This window comes from Heterobasidion irregulare (genome assembly GCF_000320585.1).
Source record: "Heterobasidion irregulare TC 32-1 unplaced genomic scaffold scaffold_01, whole genome shotgun sequence".
In the NCBI taxonomy this organism is placed as follows: Eukaryota; Fungi; Basidiomycota; class Agaricomycetes; order Russulales; family Bondarzewiaceae; genus Heterobasidion; species Heterobasidion irregulare.
In genome coordinates, this window is record NW_009258197.1 from 3,450,460 (window position 1) to 3,475,156 (window position 24,697).

The window sequence follows — 24,697 nt, forward strand, 5'->3', positions numbered from 1 at the left end:
GCTGGAAGTGGAGGCCAGACTTGTTCCAAGGCAAATGCACCATTCTGCCAGTGGTTCAGCGAGGACAGTAGCGTAGGTTAAGGCAATAGCATGTTGACCATGTAATGCACTTCATGCTCACATGCTACATGTTCTGGGTCATATGGAGGGCTTGTAGAGCAAGAGATGGGCTGACCCATATCATCAAATTCAGGGATGGGGGGAAGCCGGTCCTGGGGAAAGGGTCTGCTTAGGGATAGGGGAAGGTGTTGTGGATGTCGGTCATAGGAAGGACATGGAAGGGTTCTGGCACTGGCAGGGAAAGTGGGGATAGGGAAATGGCGCCATTGAGGAGATAGGAAAGTAAAGAGGAAGTCATATCTTTGTAGAGAAAAAGTGGTTTGAAGAGTTAAGGAGAAGGTTGGGTCTTAATGACTATTCCTTTATAAGTTCCTTTCCTCTGAGTTTTGAGTGAGTAGTGACAGTGGTGCAGCAAATGCTTAGATTAGGGTAAGAATAGTAGTATTAGCAAAGATTGTGTATTGTGTGCTATCTGTTCTAGTGGTTCTGTTCATAATCTACTATCTTTTGCTTGGCCATGCTAAACCGTGGTTCATCTGTCTTTGCAGTTCTTAATATGCTTGAGTATGCCAGTTTGGGCTATCTATTGGTTTGTGTTTGGGCATCCTCCAAGAGCTTCCCACTTAGGCCTTGTTTGATAAAGTGTCTGTGGTTGCCTTCCTGTTTGCTTGATGGTATATTTGTGGCGCCAAATCTGGGGTGCTATTCTATGCTAAGGATCGCTTTTTGAATTGAGCAATCCATTTGTTAACTTCTTCCATAATCTGAGGGACTTTCAATCCTGCAGAAAGAAGCTTTTTTCTGATTGGATTGTTCCTGAGTTTTTCCTTGGTTCTAGCTTCATTCAGTTTCTTGGCTTGTTTCTGCACTGCTTTTATTATTTTTGGTGCTTCAAATCCTATAGCAATAAGCGTCCTCTCAATGGGGATTCTTAGGAGCTTCTTCTTGATTTGATTTTTTTTGATCTAATTGTCTAGGGCTTCTTTGATCTATGGGATTCCTAGTCCTATAGATTGGAGCTCTTTCTAATTGGGTGTGTCTGGAGCTTTTTCTTGATTTGATCTTCTCTAACTGCTCGATTATATTCTAGTTCAATTATTAAGGCTAAGATCAATGCTTCCATTCCTTTAACTGTGGAGGGATATCTTTAGTAAAACTCCATAATAGCTTCCTTGGCATTAATGACATTTACTGCTAATTTCCAAGAGTTATCTAATTCAAGATAACCTTTCCATTTAATTAGGTACTATGGGGTCTTTTATTATCTAAAGTATTGAGCTCCGATAATCTTCTTAACCTCAAATTATTCTTGCCCTTCGATCAGGTCTAGGGCCAGTTTAGGGTAGTTGGGCCCATAGACTGTATTCTCATTGTGGGGTGTGAGTTGACTAGCATGGAAGACACCATGGATTTACTGCCAGCTGTGGAGCAGTTTTAACTTGAAATTAACTATTCCAATAGTGTCAATAATCTTGAATGGCCCAAAGCATTTGGATCTTAGTTTTTCTGAGGGGTAGTCTGTATAGATATGTTCTCCATCTAACCATACTTGGTCTCCTTTCTTAAAGGGCAATAAGTCTGTTCCAAAACAGTCGTATTATATTCTTATGGCTTTGGCTGCAATTTTGAGGCTGGCTTATGCTTTTTTCCTAGCACGTTGCAGAGCTTCAAGATGAGCATTGGTAGTGGGGACATTTGTGTTTTCTATGGTGGCTGGATATGCTCTCAGTTAGTATTCATGTAGAAGTTCAAATAGTGACTTCTTTGTGGCTGAATGCTGATGTGTGTTGTAGGCATATTCTGCATAAAGAATCAGGGTTGCCTAGTTGTCCTATGACAAGTTGCAAAAGGCTCTGAAATATTGCTCCAGTTCTTGATTTATTCATTTAGTAGTGTTGTCTATCTGTGGGTGATAAGCTGTGCTGAGTGCCTTTTTGATTCCAAGTTCCTTGAGTAAGGCTTGTGCTATTTTTGATACAAATTGTGTTTTTCTATCCGATATGATTTTATTGGGTAGTCTATATCTTCTTCAAGTGTGGTCTAGTAGTAGTTGCACCATTCCATCTGAGTCAATGGTTTTCAGACATGGGGTAACTATCATTGCTTGAGTGAATTTGTCTGTTACCACATAGAGTGAGTTAAATCCTTATAACTTGGGTAGATCTGTAATAAAGTCCATGGTGATTATTCCAAAAGGCCAGTCTGGAATTTCTATTGGTTGGAGGGGGACCATGGTCAGGTGTGTATTATTTTTGGTGGATTGGCAGATTGCACATCCTTCCATATATTGGTAGACTGTGTTTGATATTCCAAGCCAAGTAAATTCTTGTCTTACTGAGGCTAGAGTTCCTCTTTGTCTTAGATGTCCTACTGCTAGATTGTCATGATTTATCTTGATTATTTCTTGACAAAGTTATTTATTTTGGATAATGTAGATTTTTCCTCTATGTTGAACAAGTTTTTCTTTGTTGTTCTATTCCTGTAGGCCTTTCTTTATGCTGCAAGGTCCTAATTCCTTGACTTTGGCTAGAGTTTTGATTAGCCACTTGTCTTTCTGGTTTGCCTCTGTGATTTATTTTGTAAGGTCTTCATTAATTATAGTGACCCCTCCTCATCCTGTGGCTCTGATATACCATAACCTGTAAGGGTCCAATTCTTCTTCTGTGGTAATTTCATTGATGTCTGTGAAAAGTTTGGGTTCCAAGAGCATTTCACCTGAATTGTCAAATTCCACTGCCTCTTTATGGTCTGGTTGCTATGACAGACTGTTGGATTTATTGGTAACTCTTACCTTATGCATAAATTTATAGTCAAAATTGAGCTTGCTAATGGTTCAACTTTTGGCTTAAACAGAACTATTCCAGGTTCTTATGGTCCATCTAGACATCTACCAGGTTCTTGGCGCCCTCCAAGTAATGTTGCCAAGCTTTAAAGGCCCGAACAACTGCTAGCAACTCTTTGTCATAGATTGGATAGTTGCATTCTGTGGGTGAGAGTGATTTGGAAATATAGGTGCAAGGGTGCCATTTTTTATCTGGGCAATTTGTGATAATACTGCTCCAGAGGCAAAGTTGGAGGCATCATATTCAATGCAGAAGGGATTCCTAGTTTCTGGCATGACAAGCACTAGGGATGATATGAATGTCTTCTTGAGTGCTTGGAATGCTTCTTCACATGCTGGTGAATCCCAGCTGTGTTCCTTCTATGTTAATTTATATAGTAGCCTAGCTATTTTTGAGTAGTCCTTGATAAATCTATGATGCAGAATCCTAAAAACAATTGGACTTCCTTAACTTTAGGTAGTGTTGGCCGGTCTGTAATACTGGCTATTTTAATTAGGTCTATTTCCAGGTATTCATGGGATATGATGTATCCCAAATAATCAAATTTCTTCCTGTGAAAATGACACTTTGATAGTTGCAGGTATAAGTCATTATCCTATAAAATCTGTAAAGCCTGTTGCATTGTTTTGATGTGTTCCTCCATAGTCTTTGAAAACACCAAGATGTCATCCATATAGATTGCCACTTTTCCAGCATATATCAGGTTTTTAAAAAAACAAGTTCATCATTGTTTGGAATGTTGCTGATGAGTTGGTTAGGCCAAAATACATCACCAGTGGTTCATACATTTCCAAGTTTGTTGCAAATGCTGCTTTGTGGATGTCCTTTTCATTGATGAGTATGTTGTTATATCCTGTATTGATGTTCACTAGCGAGAAATATTCCACATCTATTGAGAGATCTAGTAACTCTTAAATAATTAGTAGCAGGTACTTGTTCTTGATTGTTATTTTGTTGAGCTTCCAGTAGTCCATTACTGGCCATAGTTTTCTATTTTTCTTTTTAATGAAGAAGAATGGGGATGTCATGTGTGATTTGGATTCTCTAATAAATCCCTTCTTGAGACTTTTGTCAATAAACTTCTTGAGTTCTTCTTGTTCCATAGGGCTGAGGCTGTATAACTTGGGCCTGAGTGGGTATTCTGTCTCATCTTTGAGTTTTATCTTGTGATCCCAAGGTTATTTAGGTGGTAATTTTTCTGGTTTTCAGCCTTCAAAAACCTTCCTATACTCCTAGTATTCTTTGGGGATGATTTCTTCAAAGGATAGTTCAGGTTTTCCTTTTGAAGCTTCTTCTGCCAATTTTTGTGAATTGGTGTGCTTTGTCTGTTTGCCTACCACTGTTTTGGCAGGTTCCACTTTCCATGCTGGTATATTAGTGGTAGAGGTTTCTGCATGATGGATGTCAAATCCTTCATCTTTGTCATTGTATAGCTCTAAGGCTTCTAATTGCCCTGTGTCTAGGCATCTAATAAGGTATACTTTATCTTTGTCTAGATTTGTAGAAGGTAGTGCTGATCATGGTTCACTAGCTTCTTAAGTTTTTTCTTTGGCCCATCTGAGTGCCGTATAATGCTTGGCTTGGGTCCTGAGGTAGTACTCCAGTTTTGTTTCTTTAGGTTATGAACCTTGGATTTTAGGTATTATCTGCAGATGTGGTACTTTAGTATTTCCCACTTTCTGGCCTGGCTATGCTTTTCCTGGCTTCTGCAATGGGATTGAGTAGTTACTCTTTCATGGTACTGCTATCATGCACTGTATTTCTGGTTCTTGATGTCCTAGTTACTTAAAAGCTTTTTTAGCTTTAATTAGTCCTCTTTTGATTTGGCAGGATAGTGGGCATCTAGTAAAATGTAATCCATAGGTATGCCAGTTGACTTCTGGGTTGTGCTCTAACAACCAGTCAGTTTCTAAAATAACATCTTCTTTCCCAATTTCAGCTATATGAAATTTTGCCAATTCAGTGTGTATTTCCCCTTGTTTGCCTAGAACTTGTAGTTTTAGTTCTACAAATCTTGTAATGGGTCTTTCTTTGAATTTTGTGTTCTAGACTGTGTTAACTAGTATGGGGTGGGGTATTTTCTATTTATAGATTTGATACTTTTCCATGAAGTTGGAATGCATGAATATTCCTGTTGCTCTGCTGTCAACTAGAGCCTGTGTAGCAGCCTTCTGATTCTTGCCTATAAGTTCTGTCTTGATCTAAAGTGATGGTACATCATATGATTTTATTTCAGAGAGATACAATATATCTGGATGTCTATGCTCTTGATCAGTGTCATTGCTGGCCAGGGGAGCATACTGGTTTCCTTTAAGAATCCTATTCTTGACATTTGTTGCTGGTGGAAGAGACCTTAAAAATTCTTCAATTCACTAAAAGTGTGGACTTCAGCAATTTTATCAAAACTGAGCCCTACCATCATTTGTTAGATGTGGGCCACTCTTTGTTTGCCTTTTTCTTGCTCTTCATTGTTACCTCCTTCTTCTTGTTCTTCTACAGCCCTCATCATGTGGGGTCTTGGAAAGAACCTTCCTCTTAAAGGTGAAGGGAATCTTTGTTTAGGTTGAAAGAGGCATCTGCATGCCATGTGCCCAGGCTTTCCACAATAGAAGCACTTTCTTTCTTTGGCAAGTTGATTTTTTTCTTCTGGTATAAGTTTCTTAAAGTGGATGGCATCGACATTCATTTTTGCAGCATCCACATCTATTGGGACATATTGTGACTCCTGTTCTTGACACAGTTGCAGGGCAAAGTTTGAATAGTAATTGCTTGGGGTAAAGACTTGATATTTCTCTTGCCTAAGGTCTCATGCTTGCATTTCTTCTATGTGCATTGTTTTATGTCTCTTGGCCTTGGCCACTAGTTCATCTTAGGTAGTTTGTGTAGCTGGGTCTTGATAAATTTCTCTGGTTAGTTCTTATTTAAGGCCTCTCAAGAAGTGCATCTTCTTGGTTTCAAGATCAACCCTTGCTAGTTTGGCAATTTGCTCAAATAGCTGAAGGTATGCATTAAAGGCCTTCCCTTGGTTGATCCTAGCCAGCTTGTCTTTGGCATCTGCTGTCTTGTCAAACTCCTCAAAGTCTGTAGAGATTTTCTGGTGGACTGAGGTCATGTCATGTATTGGTTTCCATGTATATAAGTCCCAGTTGTCATTTGAGTTTCTTCTTTTAGTAAAGTTCCTTGACAATATTCTAGCTGATCCTCCTTTTATGTAGGATAGTGCATGAGCAATCTTGGTAAACTCATCTAGGAAGTTGTGTTTCCTGGCAAGAATCATTAGGTCAATTTCATAGAGGAACTGCTCAGTTTGTTTCCTATTTCCATCAAAAAGAGTGGGTTTGGCTATAGCCAGTTCTTTGGACTCAGAATTTCTAGTATTTGTTGACATTTCACTGGCTGGGGGCTGCTGATTGTCAGAAGGCTTTCCACCTAAATCTGGTTCTTGAGTATGCTCTTTCTAGGGGCTTTTAACTGATGAAGGAGTTCTGAAGCTTGCTTAGAAAGAGGTTTCTTGTATTGGGGATGTAGTGGGCGTGTTTCTTCAAGAGAGTCAACTTCCACTAGCTGTTTCCCAAGGTATGTTATATACATGTGGTCTTGGTAAGTTACAATGCCTATTTGTTGGTGATTTAGGCTTAAGTCATTTGAGCTCTCTAATGATGTCTGTAAGCTTAGTTGTCTATAAGTCAGATATAGCATGAATTTTCTTTCTGAGAAATGGTTTGTTATAGAATTCCCCCTTTCTGTTATTGGTATAGAATCCCAAGAGGATTCTGTTATGGTAGAAGTGCCTGTTCTCCTTATCATGATAAATGGTGTCAGGGTCAATGTCTTCAGGTAAGTGTTCAAAGATGTAGATTGGATTGTTGTGGTATAGGGGTGATTATCCCTTCTGGATTTTTGGCTCAATTGTTTATTCTGTGAAGTAAAAGGGGATCTTGTGTCTTTTTCCAGCCCTAAGTCCTTGTTGGAGTATGGGCTCTCTTTGGATAATTTTGTTAATTCTATTATTGACTTGGTTCAGAAACATAAGGATCTTATCAAAGGTTTGTCCTATGATAAAGTTTCTGAAATAATAAGTTTTGTGGGTAAACTCTCCTCTTCTGATAACTAATATGGTTCCAGAGATTTCAGTTTTGTAGGGTGAGTATCTAGTAGGATCCAGTGTGTCCTAGTTCAAGAGGGTGTAGGTCCAAAAGATAATGATGGCATATTTGTTCCTCTGCTGACCATGTTCAATAAGTTCCTGTCTGATTCCTTCTGAATCAATGTCCTTGGTGAGGTGCTTCCTAAGCACTGCAATGTGTTCTTGTGGGAAGTGGTTTAGTCTTCTATTGTTGACATCAACAGTATTCCTGGTATAAATAAAGTTGAGTCCTAGATCTCCAATCATGGAGACTAGTGTCCTAGGTTTATTGATGAAGCAAAGCCTCCAAAACGGGAATCTGATTCTTCTGTCAAAGTTGGAGAAGTAATCTTGTACTTGTTGTAGCTTGTAAATGGCTACTCTAGTGTATACTCATCCTATTACTGAGTATCTGGCAGTGGTATTAGTTCTGGCTGATATTTTTGAAGAATGACTAGGATAGTGGCTCCCAGTCTGATGATTCCTTTGTTAATCACCTAGTTAATTTAGATAGTGGTAATTGTTCTTTGATATCTTTCTTCTAGTATCTATTAAGCTACCTCTGCTAGTTATTGGAGAGTAGGTCATTTTAAGATTTGTTAGGACAGAGAATAAAAAGCTCATTTAAGTGTTAAGCTGCTAGGCTGGTCATGTGCACTTAATGCACTAAGAAGGGTTCCCTAGGCTAATAGTTACAGCCCAATGGATAAAGACTATTATATATTTTTGGGCTTGTACTAGGAAGTCTTGATTATTGTCAATTTGATCCTTGAATAAGTAGAGAAGATGTTAATTAACAACAGGGCGATGTTTGTTGGGTATCAGGAGATTCTCTCTGATGCAACAGATGTCTTTCAATAGGTTCCAATGGATGACTTGGTAAATGGCAAGTCCTTGGTAAGTTGAAGGCAGAAGAGGATGGTAAGAGCTTTGAGATAAGTCCAGTGCTTCATCAGACTGAGTATGGTTCTATAGATCTGGTAGGGTCCATGAAGCATGGGCTGAAGGGGCTAGATGCTGGGCACAGTGCAAAGATCAAGATATATACAAAGTGAATGAGCTAATCTTCTAAAAAGCTTAGCTCCCCTATATATAGTATAGGCTATTTAGAGCTGGATCGTGGTGAGCATGTACCTGAGCTAGGGTCCAAGGAAGGGTCCGAAAGAGGTATTCAAAAAGCTTTTGGGAGATACTGAACCGTACTAGATGAGTACTGAAGATGCCAACTTGTACCGAACAGGGTCGGTTCCCAAACTGACCAACCACAACCTACCAAATGATATTTAGCAACACTTGGGTCAGTTTGCCCATACTTCACATACTTACCATGACCACACAAGAGTATTACAATAGGTTTTGACAAGATTGGAGCTAGTATTTTATGTTAGCCAATGTTCTCTGTGAGTCGGTCAGTCTTTATTGCTTATACTTCCCAACTTCCATATAGTTAGTTAAATGCAATTTTGCACCATTACTTGGCCACCCTGGTCATACATTACTTCTTTTTTATTTTTATTAGCTTGCCAACACATATTTCTGCTACTTACACTTAGGCAACAAATCCCAAATGTTCAGAATTTTGCCATTGCTGATTAACTTTTACACTATCACCTTTGGAACCCATATAGACATCTCACCTACCTTCTTATCTTTTCTGTTCACTATGGCTTGGCACTCATTCAACATTTACTCTTATTTCTTGTTTGATATTTTACTGAGGGGCTCTGTTTACTATAAAAACCTACATACAACTCTGGAATAAACCAGATTTCACACCCCACAGTTCAGAGCTCATTTGTACTTATCTCAACCATTGAAATCATCTTTGTTAACTCCCGAAAACTTGTTATTCTTGTCATTTAGCCTTGTTCACATTTGTACTCATCTCTTTACTCATACCCCTTGTCCTCTCTCATATATTGTCAGAGTCCTATGTGGCTCTTGAAGCATGTAGTTATCAATTACAATGCTACCTTCTTGTTACTAACTGAATCTCTGACATGACCAACCAAATATTTGGTTGGTGTTCGGTACAGTCCCAAAACTATTCAGGTGTTCTAAATCTCACACTCCTAATTGCTTCTCAGTGCACCTTCAATTTATAAAGTCATCACTGGCAGTTCCTTGTATATCAGATACTAGCTCTAGGTACCCCTGCTCTAGAGGTTGTTTTGGTATTGTGCTCAGCACTTAGAAATGCCTCTAGCATATTAGTAGTAAGATGAGGTAAACTTTAGAAAGGTGGAGGGAAAATAGAGAATAGGACCTGTACTACCCAATAAGTGCATATAATAAAGCTTGCTATAACATTGTATTATGGAGCTGCTTATAGTACCTTGTGGTCAATGCTTGTAAAGCATATAGTGAGAGCTTGGCAAGGTCTTTGTGGGTGCAGAGGGCTCAATGTTATCATGTGATATGCATGGGGATGAGTGAGATCATGCAAGGTAATGAATATGAGACACAAAAAAAGACCATGTTAGCCTGATACTATAATGCTAAGGTCATAGTGGATATCAGAGGGAATTACTCTAGGCTGTAGGGCTATCTGGTAGTATTTGGGGTACTCTCTAAGGTTAGTGCACTAGTGCTTGTGGAACTGCAAAAATAGGGTCTTAGTGCTTAGAAAGGTGGAGTGCTCATTAGCATAATGACCATGTTGATGCATGCAGTCTGTAAGAGTAAAAGAGTATAGGCCTGCCTGTCTTGCTTGATCTCAATGCTAAGTAACTGGTGGATTGGACTGAGATCTATTATTTTAAAGATCTGCTTTAGTCCCTCCTTGATTTTCTCGTGATGTTATCTCAAGCTTATAAAGATCACCAGGTTATCCACTAAAGCTATGACTATGATGATACCATTTTTGAGTCAGCACCAAAAGATGCTACAGTTAACAAAGCAGTACATGAGCTTTAGCTTTGAAAAAGCAATGTCCCAACTGCTTGAGGCCATAAATAGTTTTGTAGAGCAGACACACCTTATATTCTTTATCTGGTTTTGCAAAGCCTGGTGGTTGCTTTATATAAATCTCCTCTTTGAGCTCTTTGTTGAAGTAGGCATTTTTAACATCTATCGGGTTGACCTTCTAGTTTTTATAGGCCATAAGTACAAGCAGGACATGCAAGGACTTAAGTTTGCTGGCTAGCACAAAGGTGTTAGTGTAACCAAGTCCTAGGACCTGGATAAAGCCCTGTGCAATAAGCCAGACTTTGTATTTGGTGATATTGCCCTTTGTGTCATGCTTTTTTTCTAAAAATGAGCTTGCTGCCAGCAATATTGATACCTAGGGATAGCTAGTCAACAAGGATGTAGGTGCCAAAGTGGTTGATTATGGCCAGTTCCTCAAGAATTGCTATCTTCCACTTTGGCCAATCCTTTCTATAGCATGCTTTCTCAAAATTTCCAGGTTCAGGGTCTGCTCCCATACTTATAGCCATTATGTGCTCAAAAGCTGTATGTCCCTCCTCTTTTTCTGCATTATCCTTGTCCTTTGTCTGTGTGGTACTCAACTCTACTATACTTAGACTAGCTGCAAGACCTGCTATTGGAAAGAGGGACCTCAGAAGGCCAGTTGCAACATGTTTCCCTTATTCAAGGTGTTGCATGTACTTAGACAGCCACATATTTTGATAGAGATGTCTTTGGTGCTTGTAGATCAATATCTCATTATTAGAAGCATTGGCAGCAGTGATAGGGGCATTCTAGGATGCAACAGGGATCAAATCCAGAGGCACAGGGATGCCAGGAGCATTCTAAGGCATCACTAGGATATCTGGATGCTCCCTCTCAATGAGTTCCTCCCCATAGTTAGAGTTTCGAGGGCTAGATAGGTGCAAATCAGCCGTGAATGGCACAGGCAATAGTGCACATACAAAGAGCATTGTGAATAATGTAGGAGACATTGCAAACAGCATAGATAATGATAAGGCATCTGGACATAGTACAAGTGGGATGTTTGGAATGTCATGTGGCCTGGGCTCCCCCTTGACCTAAATGGTTGCATCTGCAGCATTGGGATATCCCTCCTCTATAAAAATGATGTTCTGCTCAATACTGACACATTGTTTGCCATAGCTAGTAGATATAATAGCCTTTTCTAGTGATATTGTATCTGACAAAGCAGACCTCATCCCCCTTTAGGCTCAGCTCCTTCTGCCCATCAATTTTGACCCAAATCTTGCAACCCTACTTATGCAGGTTCTGGAGATCTGGCTTCTTGCCTATTGTGGCCTTGAGAAGAGTCATTCCCTTGAGTGAACAGGTTCTAGTTCTGTCCTAGATCCAAACATAATGGCCAATTGCCTTTGCCCATAGGTAGTTTGGAAGACCTGCATCTAAGAGCATTGCAATGGCACAGCTAACAAGTATGCTATTTAGACATTTGGTGTGTCCATTCTGCTATGGTGAGTTATGGACAGTTAACTTATAATATGTCCCATGACTTGCAAGATGGCCATTAAATTCTTTTCAGGTATACTCACTACCATGGTCTGACTGAAGAACACTGATGCATGTGCCATGGTGCACTTCCACCTACTTCTTATAAGTGTGGTATGAGGTAAGTGTTTCTGCCTTTGTCTTCTAAAACTTTGTGGCTAACTTTATGGTTTCTTCATCTAGGTATGATAGGAAATATAGTGCACTCCCAATTGACAGTATCTGTGTGGGACCCCATATATTAGTGTGGCATTGTCCACCATAGTTTGTGGCATGCAGAGTTGAACTCTCCTATAAAAATGGTATGTGGTGGATTTTTGCATATGTACATGCCTTATACTACTCATTGCCATCCTTATTACCATCAGCCACAGGGACTAGTATGATTTAATGGATGAGTCCCTTATGGACAAGTTCCTTGCATTGTCAAGTGCCAATATGATCTAACCACTAGTACAACTAAGCTAGCATAAGTGTGACTGCTTTGCTTGCAGCCACATTGACCTGTAAGGGAACCCTGCACTGGCTCATAAAAGTATAGAGCCCAGTGATAAGAGGCACATAGCCAATCTAGTAGTTATTGAAATTCTAAATTATGGCTTATCCCCCTCTGAATGATATAGCACAGCTGTTCTTGTCTGTGCACAGAACTAGTAATAGAGTAAATATTATGCCAGGGGCATAGAGCATATCTTATAGGATAATGGAGGATGTTTTACCCTTGTTGTTAGGGATCTCCACCCTTAGGTTCCTATGTCCAGCTGCCATGAAGATTCTGCTATCTGTAACAGTAATAGGTTTAGGAGTAATACTAACAAAATCCTTCATTTCTTCTTTGTAGGGTCATATGTAATAGCATGCCTTAGTGTTGATGCAAGTTGTTATTAGGTCTTAGAATTCCCCATAACAAGTGGTAAGTACAGAAAAAGTCAGGATAGCCATGACTCTGACAGGCTCAGTCATGCTAATAGAATTGGTAGTAGTACCTCTATCTAGAAAACCACCCTCTTGTATTAGCTCTGGATTATATTCAATAGCATCTAAAAGTATCTAAAAGTATTAATAGCATCTAAAAGTATCTAATTTCCTAATTGGGAGCAACATATTGTGAGTATTGGATTGGATTCTAATTTTATGATATTAGCACTAATTCTATACCAAGAAGTCTTTAATTAATAGTAGGAAATAGTAAGTACTACTGCCCTATCAGTGAGAGGGTAAAGATATGGTATATTCTATGCTATTTCAGCACATTACTCTCCTTTATATATGCCTGCACCATTATCTTATAGCTCTTCTGCTGACTTTCTAGCTGTCTTTACAAGGGATATAGAAAGAGAAAAATGTGGATTGATGCCCCCAGCCACTTTGTTGGCAGCTTGGCAGCTGCCACAAGAGGCTATAAAAACCTCAGTACCTTAGTCTTGCACACAAGATTATTAAAGTTGTCATTGTCAGCCAATGCCTGCTATTAGTCAATCTAGGACACAATATGTGGGTTGGGCTTAGAAATGTGCTATATGTAGCCTTGCAGACATTGTCTATTAGTGCAGTGGTTGATACTGTCTTATATAGCACACAATTATCATTACTATTAATATTATAATTTTTAGCATTATCCATATTGTTTATTACCTTATTATATAAAAGATGCTCAAACTTGGTATTTTCCTCTAGCTATTAGGCTATGGAGAAGACAGTCATATTGGTATATGGTGCAAAAATAATATATTTGCCTGTGATATAAGAAATATGTGCATTAAGCATATAAAGATTACCTCCAATAATCTTGTGCTTATTTTTATATAGACATGCTATATATATATATACCCTTGTCTTTATCCTCTACCTTACTAGTGGCCATTTGGAAAACCCCTTTCTCTTATTAGATCTTAATTATTGATAATTATTAATGATACTAATTTGAGCCAATTATGGCTAATTATTTATAATCATGTTTTTGATCAAATTTGCAAATTAAGGTAGCATTGTCTATACTAGTAGAGTTCTATTGAATATTATACTTAACCATAGTTTTACACATTCTCAATCTGAATTGTGTAAGTGCCATAATTTGTTTTTACCCTAGATAAATTATATTATTTATTTTCCATTATTTTATTATTTTCTTAGCTAGTGTTTAAACTAAATCCTGAAAGACCTGCCTTCTTGGGTATTTATTGACCTGTTTATTTATAAGACAAAGAAAAGATAAATATTAAATAAAATCAGAGATGTTGAGATTGCCTATATTATGTATATTTATTTAGATTACTAAATTACATTAGCAAAATCATCCTCAAGATTTACCTATTCCTTAAATTAGTCTCTTTCCAAATGTATCTTTGCAGCATTAAGGAATAGATTTGCATGTATAGTGCCATACTATATGCTTATAGCTATGCAATAATTAAGTAACTCTAGAAGTGTATTTGTGGGTTTGGTTTGCAAATTTGGACACCTAAATGGTGACATAGCAAGGTAATAAGGGAATTACTTGCATTAGCTAAGGCTGGGAAAAATAAGAGGGATGCACTGGATTTTGAAGATTAGTCATGATTGTCATGGAATGACAATATTACTTTCAGTCATTAACTTATACAAACAGATAACCTAGCCCCATTCCATCTAAATAAGCTAATATATGAGAGCATTACACATGATGACGTGGATGTGCTATTTAGCATTGAATTATGCAAATACACATGTAGGTCAAGGGCAGCTAGACAGTGCTGTATAGTAGAAAGGAGTGCAAGGAGGTGCAGCTGCTTGGATTGCCTGCACTGTTCATGGGTCTTGTAGTGGCATGCACACACCTGTTAAACAATGATCGTAAGTGCTATATATGCTTGTTTATAAGGCACATACTAAGGTAACTCATCAACAAGGCCCTCGCAGGGTGTGCCTCCCTCGCGAACATGGTGAGGCCCCCCTCACCCCCTCTTGCCCCCTAATATGCGGCACCGCCACTCGCCCAACCACAATTGATCCAGGCTATCCCGGCCCGCATCCTGTCTGCCATAATGACAGAGGAGCAGCCAGCCCCCACTCCACGCTCCTACGCGCAGGTAGCAGCATGACCCACATTGGTCGGCCGTAGCAAATGCCCCACCACAAGGTCCCTATCCACCTGCTCTGTCTCAACAAACGGGAATGCAGCTGAAACTCTTTTGCACCTGTCCTCAGCATTCCCTGACCTTCCCTTCTCAGACCTCTTCAATATGCAGCAGCACATCACGGAGATGCACACAAACAAACGGCAACGCACATCCCTTCCAAAAGGGGCCAACCGCATAGTCACCACCTTCTTTAGGCGGTTTAGGCTACACCTGGCCGCTATTAACATCCATGATCTAATGTCACAACTCAATGCGCGCCTGCGCGCCCTGTCCATTGACCTCTGTATAGAGTGTTGCAGTGCAAGGTCCAATGGGAGGATCTCCTTCCAATTTACCTCCCCTTCCACTGAGGACGCCTTGAACCTTACCTAGAATGTACTGCCCGATAGGTTTCTCACAGTCACGAGAGACAACATTGTCCTTGCCCGCCCCCATATTATGTCATCTGTCATGTTCCGCAAGGTCCCCTCGCAGCAGCTTGACAGCACCCCTATCACTATGGAAGACTATATCAGGTGCCTCGCCAGCGATCCCTTCTAGGAAGGCATCGAGATGGCCTGCCCCCCCTCCCCCCCCCCTGTTGTTTGTGGCCGTTCTGGTTGATATGGCATCCATGCCACATGGGTGCCACCTTTGGGACTCATTGATTACTCGCCTCTACAGCTGGGAGCGGCCCTACAGCCATTCCCAGAGCGGGTATATTGCTTTCTTTCTCTATTTGGACTGTCTCACCTTGTTTTAGCTGTTTCACCAGGTTAGCCAGCTGAGGCGGTCCTGTGTAATGTCATTGACACTCCGGACCGACCTCCAGGTGGAGCTTGTGACCACTTTGTAAGGTATTTCACCTGTAATGACCTATTGATGTCATACCTTCCTATTTTATTTCTTATTGTTTGGTGTAGCTTAAATACCCATGGTCCGAGGGCGATTCTTTTCTCAGACTCTTACCCTCTGGACCACAGGTGCGCTCCCTTTTGTTTTTTGTATCTACTTAGACTCTTACCTTCTGGACCACAGTCCTGTCGTTATGAAGCTTCCTTTGGGCACTCTTGTTGTTTGTGGCTGTTTTGGTTGATGTGGCATGGATGCCATATGGGTGCCACCTTTGGGACTCATTGATTACTTGCCTCTACAGCTGGGAGCGGCCCTACAGCCATTCCCAGAGCGGGTATATTGCTTTCTTTCTCCATTTGGACTGTCTCACCTTGTTTTAGTTGTTTCACCAGGTTAGCCGGCTGAGGCGGTCCTGTGTAATGTCATTGACACTCCGGACCGACCTCTAGGTGGAGCTTGTGACCACTTTGTAAGGTATTTCACCTGTAATGACCTGTTGATGTCATACCTTCCTATTTCATTTCTTATTGTTCTGTGTAGCTTAAATACCCGTGGTCCGAGGGCGATTCTTTCCTCAGACTCTTACCCTCTGGACCACAGTCCTATCGTTATAGAGCTTCTTTTTGGCACTCTCTCTGTGCCAGTCGCTCCATTATCACTGCACTCAACAACTCTCTCTGTGCCAGTCGCTCCATTGTCACTGTGTTCAATAACCCCTGCCTCCTCACCCACAATGGGATGCACACAGGTACCCTGTTTGTCGACTTCCATGACAATGGGGCACGTTCAGCAAGACGGGGTGCTCTGAAACAACCTGTCCATTTCTACAACCACTATCTCCGCCCATTTATGATCAAAGGGAGGAAGATGGTAAGGCTCTGTACTATCTACCTTAGGTGGGGCCACGCTGCCCCGTGTTGCCAGTCCGATGACCGTTGCAACCACTGCGGGTGGTCCACACAACACCCATCTCCACCAGGGCTAAGCCAAATGCTGCCACGGTGCCGAACCCATGCCTGAGGGGATGCAGTGCCCCTACCCCCCGAAATGTGCCAATTGCAGCGGAGCGCACAGAGCCTCCAGCTGGGACTGCACCTTCTACGCCCACCAACATCAGAAAGAGTGGTTTACCACCCACTATCCTAACTCCTTGGGCGGAGTGCGAGTTGTCTCGCCCCGCCCCTCCCATGCCTGGCCTTCCGCCTCCACGAGAGGCCGGGCCCCTAACATGTCTCAGAATGTGCATTTCGTCCTTCCACAACACTCAGCTCCCACTGGTCACAATGTTGTTTTTGGCCGTTCTGGTTGATGTGGCATGGATGCCACATGGGTGCCCCCTTTGGGACTCATTGATTACTCGCCTCTACAGCCGGGAGCGGCCCTACAGCCGTTCCCAGAGCGGGTATATTGCTTTCTTTCTCCATTTGGACTGTCTCACTTTGTTTTCACCTTGTCTCACCTTGTTTCAGTTGTTTCACTAGGTTAGCCGGCTGAGGCAGTCCTGTGTGATGTCATTGACACTCCGGACCGACCTCCAGGTGGAGCTTTTGACCGCTTTGTAAGGTGTTTCACCTGTAATGACCCGTTGATGTCATGCCTTCCTATTTTGTTTCTTATTGTTTTGTGTAGCTTAAATACCCGTGGTCCGAGGGCGATTCTTTCCTCAGACTCTTACCCTCTGGACCACAGTCCTGTCGTTATAGAGCTTCTTTTTGGCACTCTCTCTGTGCCAGTCGCTTCGTTGTCACTGCGCTTAACAGGTTATGGGCCCTGAGCTCTAGCGACTTTGCTCTACATCGTTTTATCCACACTTTCTGGTCTCCCATCTGCTGTGCCACTCCTTTCTGGCCACACCCCATTGCTGCCACATCTTCCCCATTGCTTTCCCTGCCTTTCCCATCGTCCCACATCGCTTCCAACACCTTTCCCTCCTTGTGCCACTCGTGCCACACCATGTCTGACCCCTCATTCGCTCTCCCTTCTGTCTCCCCTCTCAATAATCGCAACTATCCTTCCTGGTCCAAGGAGATCAAGGCCTGGCTTCGTCTCAAAGGCCTGTGGCTTCTAGTCTCTGGTGATGAGACAGCCCCTGTTGGCACAAAGGAGAAGCCTGCTGAGGCAAGGGAGGTGGCAGAGTGGAAGAGGAATGCTCAGAAGGCTGCTGGTGCGCTCTTACTATCAGTTGAGGAGCAGTTCAGAGGCGTCTTGGATGGCATTGAGGACGACCCCATTGCCATTTGGACCAAACTAGAGGAGCAGTTCAATAAGAAGTCTGCTGGATCGCGTTTCAACGCGATGGAGGACCTCTTTTCGATCAAGAAGCACAACGATGAGTCCCTCCAGTCCCTCATTCATCGTGTCGACGAGTCTATGCGCGTCTTGAAGAACCTCCGCGACTCTGGCTTCGATCTCAAGAAGCAGGACGAGGAGCTCACTTGCATGGCCCTCTTGTGGTCTCTTCCCTCCGAGTTTGACACCTTCCGCTCCTCCCTCAGTCTCATGGACGTCTTGTCTCGCTCCAAGCTCGAGGACGCGTTCAGGCGCGAGGATTTGAATCGTGCGCGTCGTTCTGATCCCACAGACTCTGCACAGGCCCTTGTGGCATCCTTTCCTTCGTCCTCCACCTCTTCCTCCACCTCCTACAGACGTTCTAGGCCACCCAGGAAGCAGTACAAGTGCGACTTCTGCGGTGCCACTGGCCACACTGATGACAGGTGCTTCAAGAGGATCAATGAGGAGCTGAAGAAGTCCAAGCCACAGCAGGCCCACTCGGTTCAGGCCCCTGAAGCCTCTGGTCCCATGCAGTTTGCAGGCAATGCAAGTTTTCGTTCCCCTGCTCCATCCCCTTCATCCACAGCCCCCTCACTCGTCACTGACCTTGATTGGAATGCGGACACAGGTGCGACCTCTCATATGACGCCCCATCGCCACTGGCTTCGCAACTATCGTCCCTTTGTCGTCCCCATTCGTCTTGCAGACTCGTCTGTCATCTATTCTGCTGGTATTGGGACTGTGGTGTTCAATCCGGTTGTTGGAGGCAAGAGGGCGCAGTCTGTGGAGTTCTCAAACGTCCTGCATGTCCCTGATCTCGGTTGTAATCTCCTGTCTGTGCTGTATTTGACTCAGCACAAGCACTTCTCTGTGCTAATAGAAGGATCTTCGATGCATTTCTCCCGGGATGGTGCAGTGTGGTTCATGGCAATCGTTCCTGATGGTTCCAACAACGCATATCTTCAAGGGACCACATCCACCGTTGTTTTGCAGTCTGCTGGTGCCGCTTCTACTCTCCCTCTTGACTTGTCCCTGTGGCATCGTCGTCTCTGCCACCACCACCATGCTGGAGTGCAGAAGATGGTGAAGGAACAACTCGTTACTGGTCTACAGCTCGATTCGGATGTGCAGCCTGACCCTGTGTGCGAGCCCTGTCTCTCTGGCAAGATGCACGCTCACCCCTTCCCCTCCACTGGCTCTGTGACCTCCAAACCGCTTGAACTCGTCCACTCTGATCTCCATGGTCCTCTCCCTGTCGCCACTCACTCTGGAATGCGCTACTGGATCACCTTCATTGATGAGTTCACCAAGCTCAAGGTGGTCTATGTCCTGCGCTTGAAGAGCGACGCGTTTGAGGCTTTCAAGCGCTACAAGGCCTATGTGGAGAACCTGACTGGACAGCGCATTTTGGCTTTGCAGGATGACAAGGGAGGAGAGTACATGTCCAATGCCTGGGACTCGTTTTGTTTGGAGCATGGAATCGCTAGGAGGCACACGGCGCGCAATCGGCCACAGCAGAACGGCGTGGCAGAGCGTGCCAATCGCACTATCATGGAGGCCCTCACTGCCATGCTCTCTGAATTGCATTTGCCGCTTGCTTTCTGGGGCGAGGCTCTGGCCGCTTATGTGCACGTCTGGAATCGACTCTGGACATCCACCCTGAAGGGCAAGACACCATTTGAGATGGTCCATGGGAAGAAGCCGGACGTTTCGCACTTGCGGGTCTGGGGCTGCTTGGCTTATGTGCATGTGCAGAGGGACAAAAGGGATGGATTTGGATCGCATATGGAGAAGTGCGTGTTTATTGGGTATCCTGAGGGCTACAAGGCGTGGAAGTTCTACAATCCTGTGACTCAGAAGGTCATCATTTCGGAAAGGGCAGACTTTGATGAGCGATTCTTCCCTGGGACTCGCAACTTTGATGCTAACACCCAGTCTGCCACCCCTCCTCCTTCGTCTCTGTTCAGTCTTTGGGATGCAGATGTGGATCCGGTGCCGGTTCTGGGGGGGGGGGAAGCAGATACTCCTCCTCCTGCTGGTCATCTAGAAGATGCTCCCATCGATCAGGATCATCCTGTGGCAGACCCAGCACCTCCTCTACCTCTTGCTCCTGTTGTTGTCCCTCCTGATGCTCCCCCTCCTATCATTCCAGCGCCACCTCCTGCTCTTAGAACGCGCTCCAGGAATCGCTCTGCTACCCCTGAACCAGGCCCATCTGTTACTCGACGCTCCACTCGTACTCGTCGCGCTCCTGGGGAATGGTGGAAGGTTAGGACACTGTCTGCAGACAATGATGCTCATTCGGACACTGCTGAGGACGCCCCTGATGCTTCTGGAGAGGCAGAGATGGAACCCATTGTTGAGGACGCATTTCTGGCTGAAGTCGAGCGTGCCCTGTTCACCTCTGGTGCTGAAAAGGCTGAGCCCTCGACGTATCGTCAGGCAATGAAGCGCCCTGACGCAGATGAGTGGCAGAAGGCGGCAGAGGAAGAGATGGAGGCTCATGCTTGGAATCGCACCTGGGACATTGTTCTACTCCCTGAGGGCTGCAAGGCAATTGGTTCTCGTTGGGTTTTCAAGGTGAAGCATAACACGGATGGCTCTGTCGAGCGCTACAAGGCTCGTCTCGTCGCCAAGGGCTTCAGTCAGCGCCCTGGGTTTGATTACTTCGAGACATTCGCCCCCACAGCCAAGTTTGCAGCCATTCGCGCCATCCTTGCTCTCTCTGCCCTCGAGGACTTTCACCTGCGCTCTGTCGACATCTCCCATGCGTTCATCAATGGCGATCTGGATACTGTGGTCTACATGGAGCAGCCTGAAGGATTTGAGCAGGGAGGACCTGAGCCGCTTGATGAAGGGCTTGTATGGGTTGAAGCAGGCAAGTCGGCTGTGGTACAAGAAGCTCAAGGCGGTACTGGAGCGCATGGGATTCAAGGCGATCTACCCTGACAACAGCATCTATATCTATGCCAAGGATCAGGTCAAGGTCATTCTGCCTGTCTTTGTGGATGACTGCACTTTTGCGTTGAATTCCTTGTCCCTGCTCAATGATCTTGTTGTTGAGCTCTCTAGGTCGTTCAAGCTTCGCAATTTGGGGCCCACCACCGCTCTTCTTGGTATAGAGATTGCGAGGGATCGCCCCAATCGTCGCCTGATGCTCTCCCAGCGCCAATACATCCTAGACATGCTGGAGCGTTACGGACAGGCCGAGTCGACCCCTGTGAAGACCCCCATGGTCCCTGGCACCAATCTCTCTGTCTCCATGGCTCCTGTATCGACTGAGGACAAGGAGTACATGAAGAAGGTTCCCTACATCTCTGCTGTCGGTTCCCTGCTGTTCCTTGCACTCGCCACTCGTCCTGACATCGCCCACACCGTCTCTGTTCTATGCCGTTTCAACTCAAATCCTGGGATTGCGCACTGGAAGGCTGTGAAGCATCTGTTTCGCTATCTGAGAGGCACCCTGGATTATCGACTCGTCTATGGTCCCACCGACTCCAAGGAGCTCTTTACCTCGTTCTGTGATGCTGATCATGCAGGCAACCCGGACAATGGACGGTCCACGAGTGGATATGTGTTGCGCATTGGCTCTGGAGCGATCAGCTGGAGCTCCAAGCTTCAGGGACTGGTTGCACAGTCGACCACAGAGGCCGAATTCATTGCTGCCGTTGAGGCGGGCCGGGAGATTGTCTGGATGCGCAATTTGCTAACTGAACTTGGCTACTCCCTGTCTGAGGCATCGATTCTCCGCGTCGATAACCAGTCGGCTGTTGCAGTTAGCAAGAATCCAGAGCACCATGGGCACATGAAGCATCTTGATCTTCGTTTCTTTTGGCTCAGGGACCAGGTAGAGGCTGGTGTGATTGCGCCAGCCTACATTCCTACTGCGGACAACGCTGCGGACATCCTGACGAAGGCTGTTCCATCTGAGAAGGTGAAGATTTGCTGCAGTTTGATGGGACTAGAGGATCTGCCGCATTAGGAGGGTGTTTTGGACGCTGTAAAGGCGTGCAATCAAGAGGGTGTGTTGTTTGTGGCCGTTCTGGTTGATGTGGCATCCATGCCACATGGGTGCCACCTTTGGGACTCATTGATTACTCGCCTCTACAGCTTGGAGCGGCCCTACAGCCGTTCCCAGAGCGGGTATATTGCTTTCTTTCTCCATTTGGACTGTCTCACTTTTTTTTCACCTTGTCTCACCTTGTTTTAGTTGTTTCACCAGATTAGCCGGTTGAGGTGGTCCTGTGTGATGTCATTAACACTCCGGACCGACCTCCAGGTGGAGCTTTTGACCGCTTTGTAAGGTGTTTTGCCTGTAATGACCCATTGATGTCATATCTTCCTTTTTCGTTTCTTATTGTTCTGTGTAGCTTAAATACCCATGGTCCGAGGGTGATTCTTTCTTCAGACTCTTACCCTCTGGACCACAGGTGCGCTCCCCTCTGTTCTTTGTATCTACTAAGACTCTTACCCTCTGGACCACAGACCATAGGTATTTAAGCTACACAAAATAATAAGAAACAAAATAAAAAAAGTATGACATCAACAGGTTATTAAAGGTGGTCTACCTTATAAAACAGTCAAAAGCTCTACCTATAGGTAAGTCTAGAGTGTTAATGGCATCATATAGGACCACCCTGACCTGGTCTTCCTATTAAAGTAACTAAAATAAAGTGAGATAAGGTGAAATGAAAGTGAGAAGTGTCTAAAAGGAGAAAGAATGCAATATATCCACTCTAGGAATGGCTGTAGGGCCACTCCTAGCTATAGGGGCAAGTTATCAATGAGTCCATATTGTGGCGCACATATGGCATACATCCCACATTAATTAGAACGGCCACAAACAACATATCCACTCTTTCTCATCGAGCAACTGTTATAAATTGCTTGTTCAATAATACTGAGAGTAGGATGTTCTTTCCTAGGTTGCTTAATGAGGAAGAGTGGAATGATGGTCTGGATTATATATATAGCACAGGAGCCAATATTATTGCAGATAGTGTACAGCAGGGAGACTATAGTTGAACAAAGGACAGTATTTCGAAGATCACTATAAAATAAAGGTTGCAGTATAAAGACTCTAATAGAATGAAGAGAATAGACTAAAGATCCTTAGCCTATTCCATGGGCCTCTTATACTACTTTGGAAAAGGTGTGAGAATCTTGTATATATATACTTTGGGTATTTTCTGAGTTGTTACTCTCTAAGAACAACTACTCTTAGTTTTACACTTGTCTCCTTCTGATGAGAAAGGCAAGAAGCTCTGTTCCCTATGAGTATATATGTATAAGTCTGTGTCAGCCATCCATACAATGCCCTATAATACTTGACCAGCAATGGGTGCATCTGCTTGGAGTGGATAACCAAGGATAATATCTATATCATAATATATGCCTCATAATGTGAGGCCACTTGATAGTTATGATGATTGTATGAGATAGACCACTGTACAGGCCTGATAAGCCGTAATTATAATAATATCCTCTTTCGACATCCTGTTTGCCTAGTAGGACAATAAGCCTTGCTTGTCTTTATTACCATTCTATATATAATTTGCTTTCTTGATCCAACAATATATCAACCAGATGTGTCTTCCAAGAAGTTATTTATCCCTATTGAGCTGTTTGTTTGTTGGCACACAAAAGTTTCAAGCCTACACCTTGTAGAATGCTCTTCACCCCTTGGCTTTATTGTGGAATGCTCTTGGTTTCTTAAGTTAGGTCATCGAAACTAGTTTGGTGTTCTAGTATAGTGTTAAGAAAGATGTATGAATGCAAATGGTGGTTGGATATAAGTAAAAACTCATTTGTGTGGGTTCTAGCTTGTGTCATCAATTTTTTCTTCTTCCTTCTCTGAGGGCCAAACCTCAGTGTTTCTGGGATAATTGTTCTATCCTCATGATTGTTGTTTCCTCTTGGTGACAGTGCTGAATGGAGTCCATAGACAAGTAGGTTGATTGCTTTACAAAGGCTTAGGCCTACTTCTCTAGATGACCAAGGTATGTATAATCATTCCAAGTAGTATTGCTCCTATATGGTGAGCTTATCTCTAGTGAGGTCAAATCAGCATTTAGAGTTTATTTGTCACAAGCGTAGGCCTATAGTGGGGAATACCACATGTAGTGTTGGGTTTAAGATAAGGATGTGAAGAGAATTAGACTTAAACAGCACAGTGAGAAAAGAGAAGGAGTCTGACTCCTTTTCCAAGCATTGCTTATTTGTATGCAAGAATAGACATCAAGACCACAGATGATTTATTGGTTGGGATTGTGTAGAGTATATTCATAATGGTAGTTTTACTTCATTCCAGAAGTCCCCTAGTTTAACTGTAATGGATGAGGCAACTTTTGCTGTCATTTGGTAGTTTATATTAAGGTTGTTTCAGACCTTCTTTATCATTATTATGGAGTATCTGTAAAAGAAGGTATTTTTGCACACTGGATCATTTGTCAGTAATGTGTATAGGGCCATAGACTAGACTTCACTTTGCCAGATTCCACTGAGGCATAATAGAAATGATTTATGCTATATTAAACTGGATAACTTATATTGTCTCAAGATTTAAAGACTGCTTATTTTAACACTATGAAGTAGGCAACTGCTATTGTCTAACTGTTATCCTTGATTACAATAGATGTTGCTCTCTAATGATGAGGGTAGTTTACCATTATTTTAGACTTGATCAACATATTTTTGTCAAAAATAATATTGATTGATGATCTCTACAGAGAAAAAGGGTAAGCAGTTCCTTTATAAAATCAACCTAATGATCCTTGCTCATAAAAAGGATTTTCCAGATAAATTCACTAAGATTACTTATGCTCTATCTTATATGAAGTAAGAATTGGCTAGCATTTGGTCAAGAAACTTTATTAAAGCTGGAAACATAGAAGACAACTGGGACTTATACATATGGAAAGAAGTAGTAGGGAAGACCTTAGTCCATAAGAAAATCTCTATAAATTTTAAAGAATTTAACAAGCAAGCAGATGTTAGAGACAAACTGG

At 43.0% G+C, this 24,697-nt stretch overlaps 5 protein-coding genes across 5 annotated transcripts; 3 read left to right on the forward strand and 2 right to left on the reverse strand.

Annotated features, from left to right (window-relative positions):
* Positions 1 to 3,610: 3,610 nt before the first annotated feature.
* Positions 3,611 to 4,460, reverse strand: HETIRDRAFT_414086 (uncharacterized protein; the record flags this gene model as incomplete). Its single annotated transcript, XM_009543353.1, has 3 exons — positions 3,611 to 3,811; positions 3,881 to 4,044; positions 4,457 to 4,460. The coding sequence occupies 3 exons, from the start codon at positions 4,458 to 4,460 to the stop codon at positions 3,611 to 3,613; spliced, it is 369 nt and encodes a 122-aa protein (XP_009541648.1).
* Positions 4,461 to 10,114: 5,654 nt separating this feature from the next.
* HETIRDRAFT_307715 (uncharacterized protein) lies at positions 10,115 to 10,273 on the reverse strand (the record flags this gene model as incomplete). The annotated part of the gene is made up of 1 exon (XM_009543354.1): positions 10,115 to 10,273. A coding segment is annotated over one exon (159 nt), but the record flags the coding sequence as incomplete, so codon positions are not given.
* Positions 10,274 to 15,366: 5,093 nt separating this feature from the next.
* Positions 15,367 to 15,660, forward strand: HETIRDRAFT_167349 (uncharacterized protein; the record flags this gene model as incomplete). Its single annotated transcript, XM_009543355.1, has 3 exons — positions 15,367 to 15,416; positions 15,488 to 15,525; positions 15,581 to 15,660. The coding sequence occupies 3 exons, from the start codon at positions 15,367 to 15,369 to the stop codon at positions 15,658 to 15,660; spliced, it is 168 nt and encodes a 55-aa protein (XP_009541650.1).
* A 258-nt stretch (positions 15,661 to 15,918) lies between these two features.
* On the forward strand, positions 15,919 to 16,227 carry HETIRDRAFT_305885 (uncharacterized protein; the record flags this gene model as incomplete). The annotated part of the gene is made up of 1 exon (XM_009543356.1): positions 15,919 to 16,227. One exon carries the CDS (start codon positions 15,919 to 15,921, stop codon positions 16,225 to 16,227), a length of 309 nt encoding a protein of 102 aa, XP_009541651.1.
* Positions 16,228 to 16,734: 507 nt separating this feature from the next.
* On the forward strand, positions 16,735 to 17,193 carry HETIRDRAFT_308375 (uncharacterized protein; the record flags this gene model as incomplete). Its single annotated transcript, XM_009543357.1, has 3 exons — positions 16,735 to 16,821; positions 16,901 to 16,977; positions 17,049 to 17,193. The coding sequence occupies 3 exons, from the start codon at positions 16,735 to 16,737 to the stop codon at positions 17,191 to 17,193; spliced, it is 309 nt and encodes a 102-aa protein (XP_009541652.1).
* Positions 17,194 to 24,697: the final 7,504 nt, after the last annotated feature.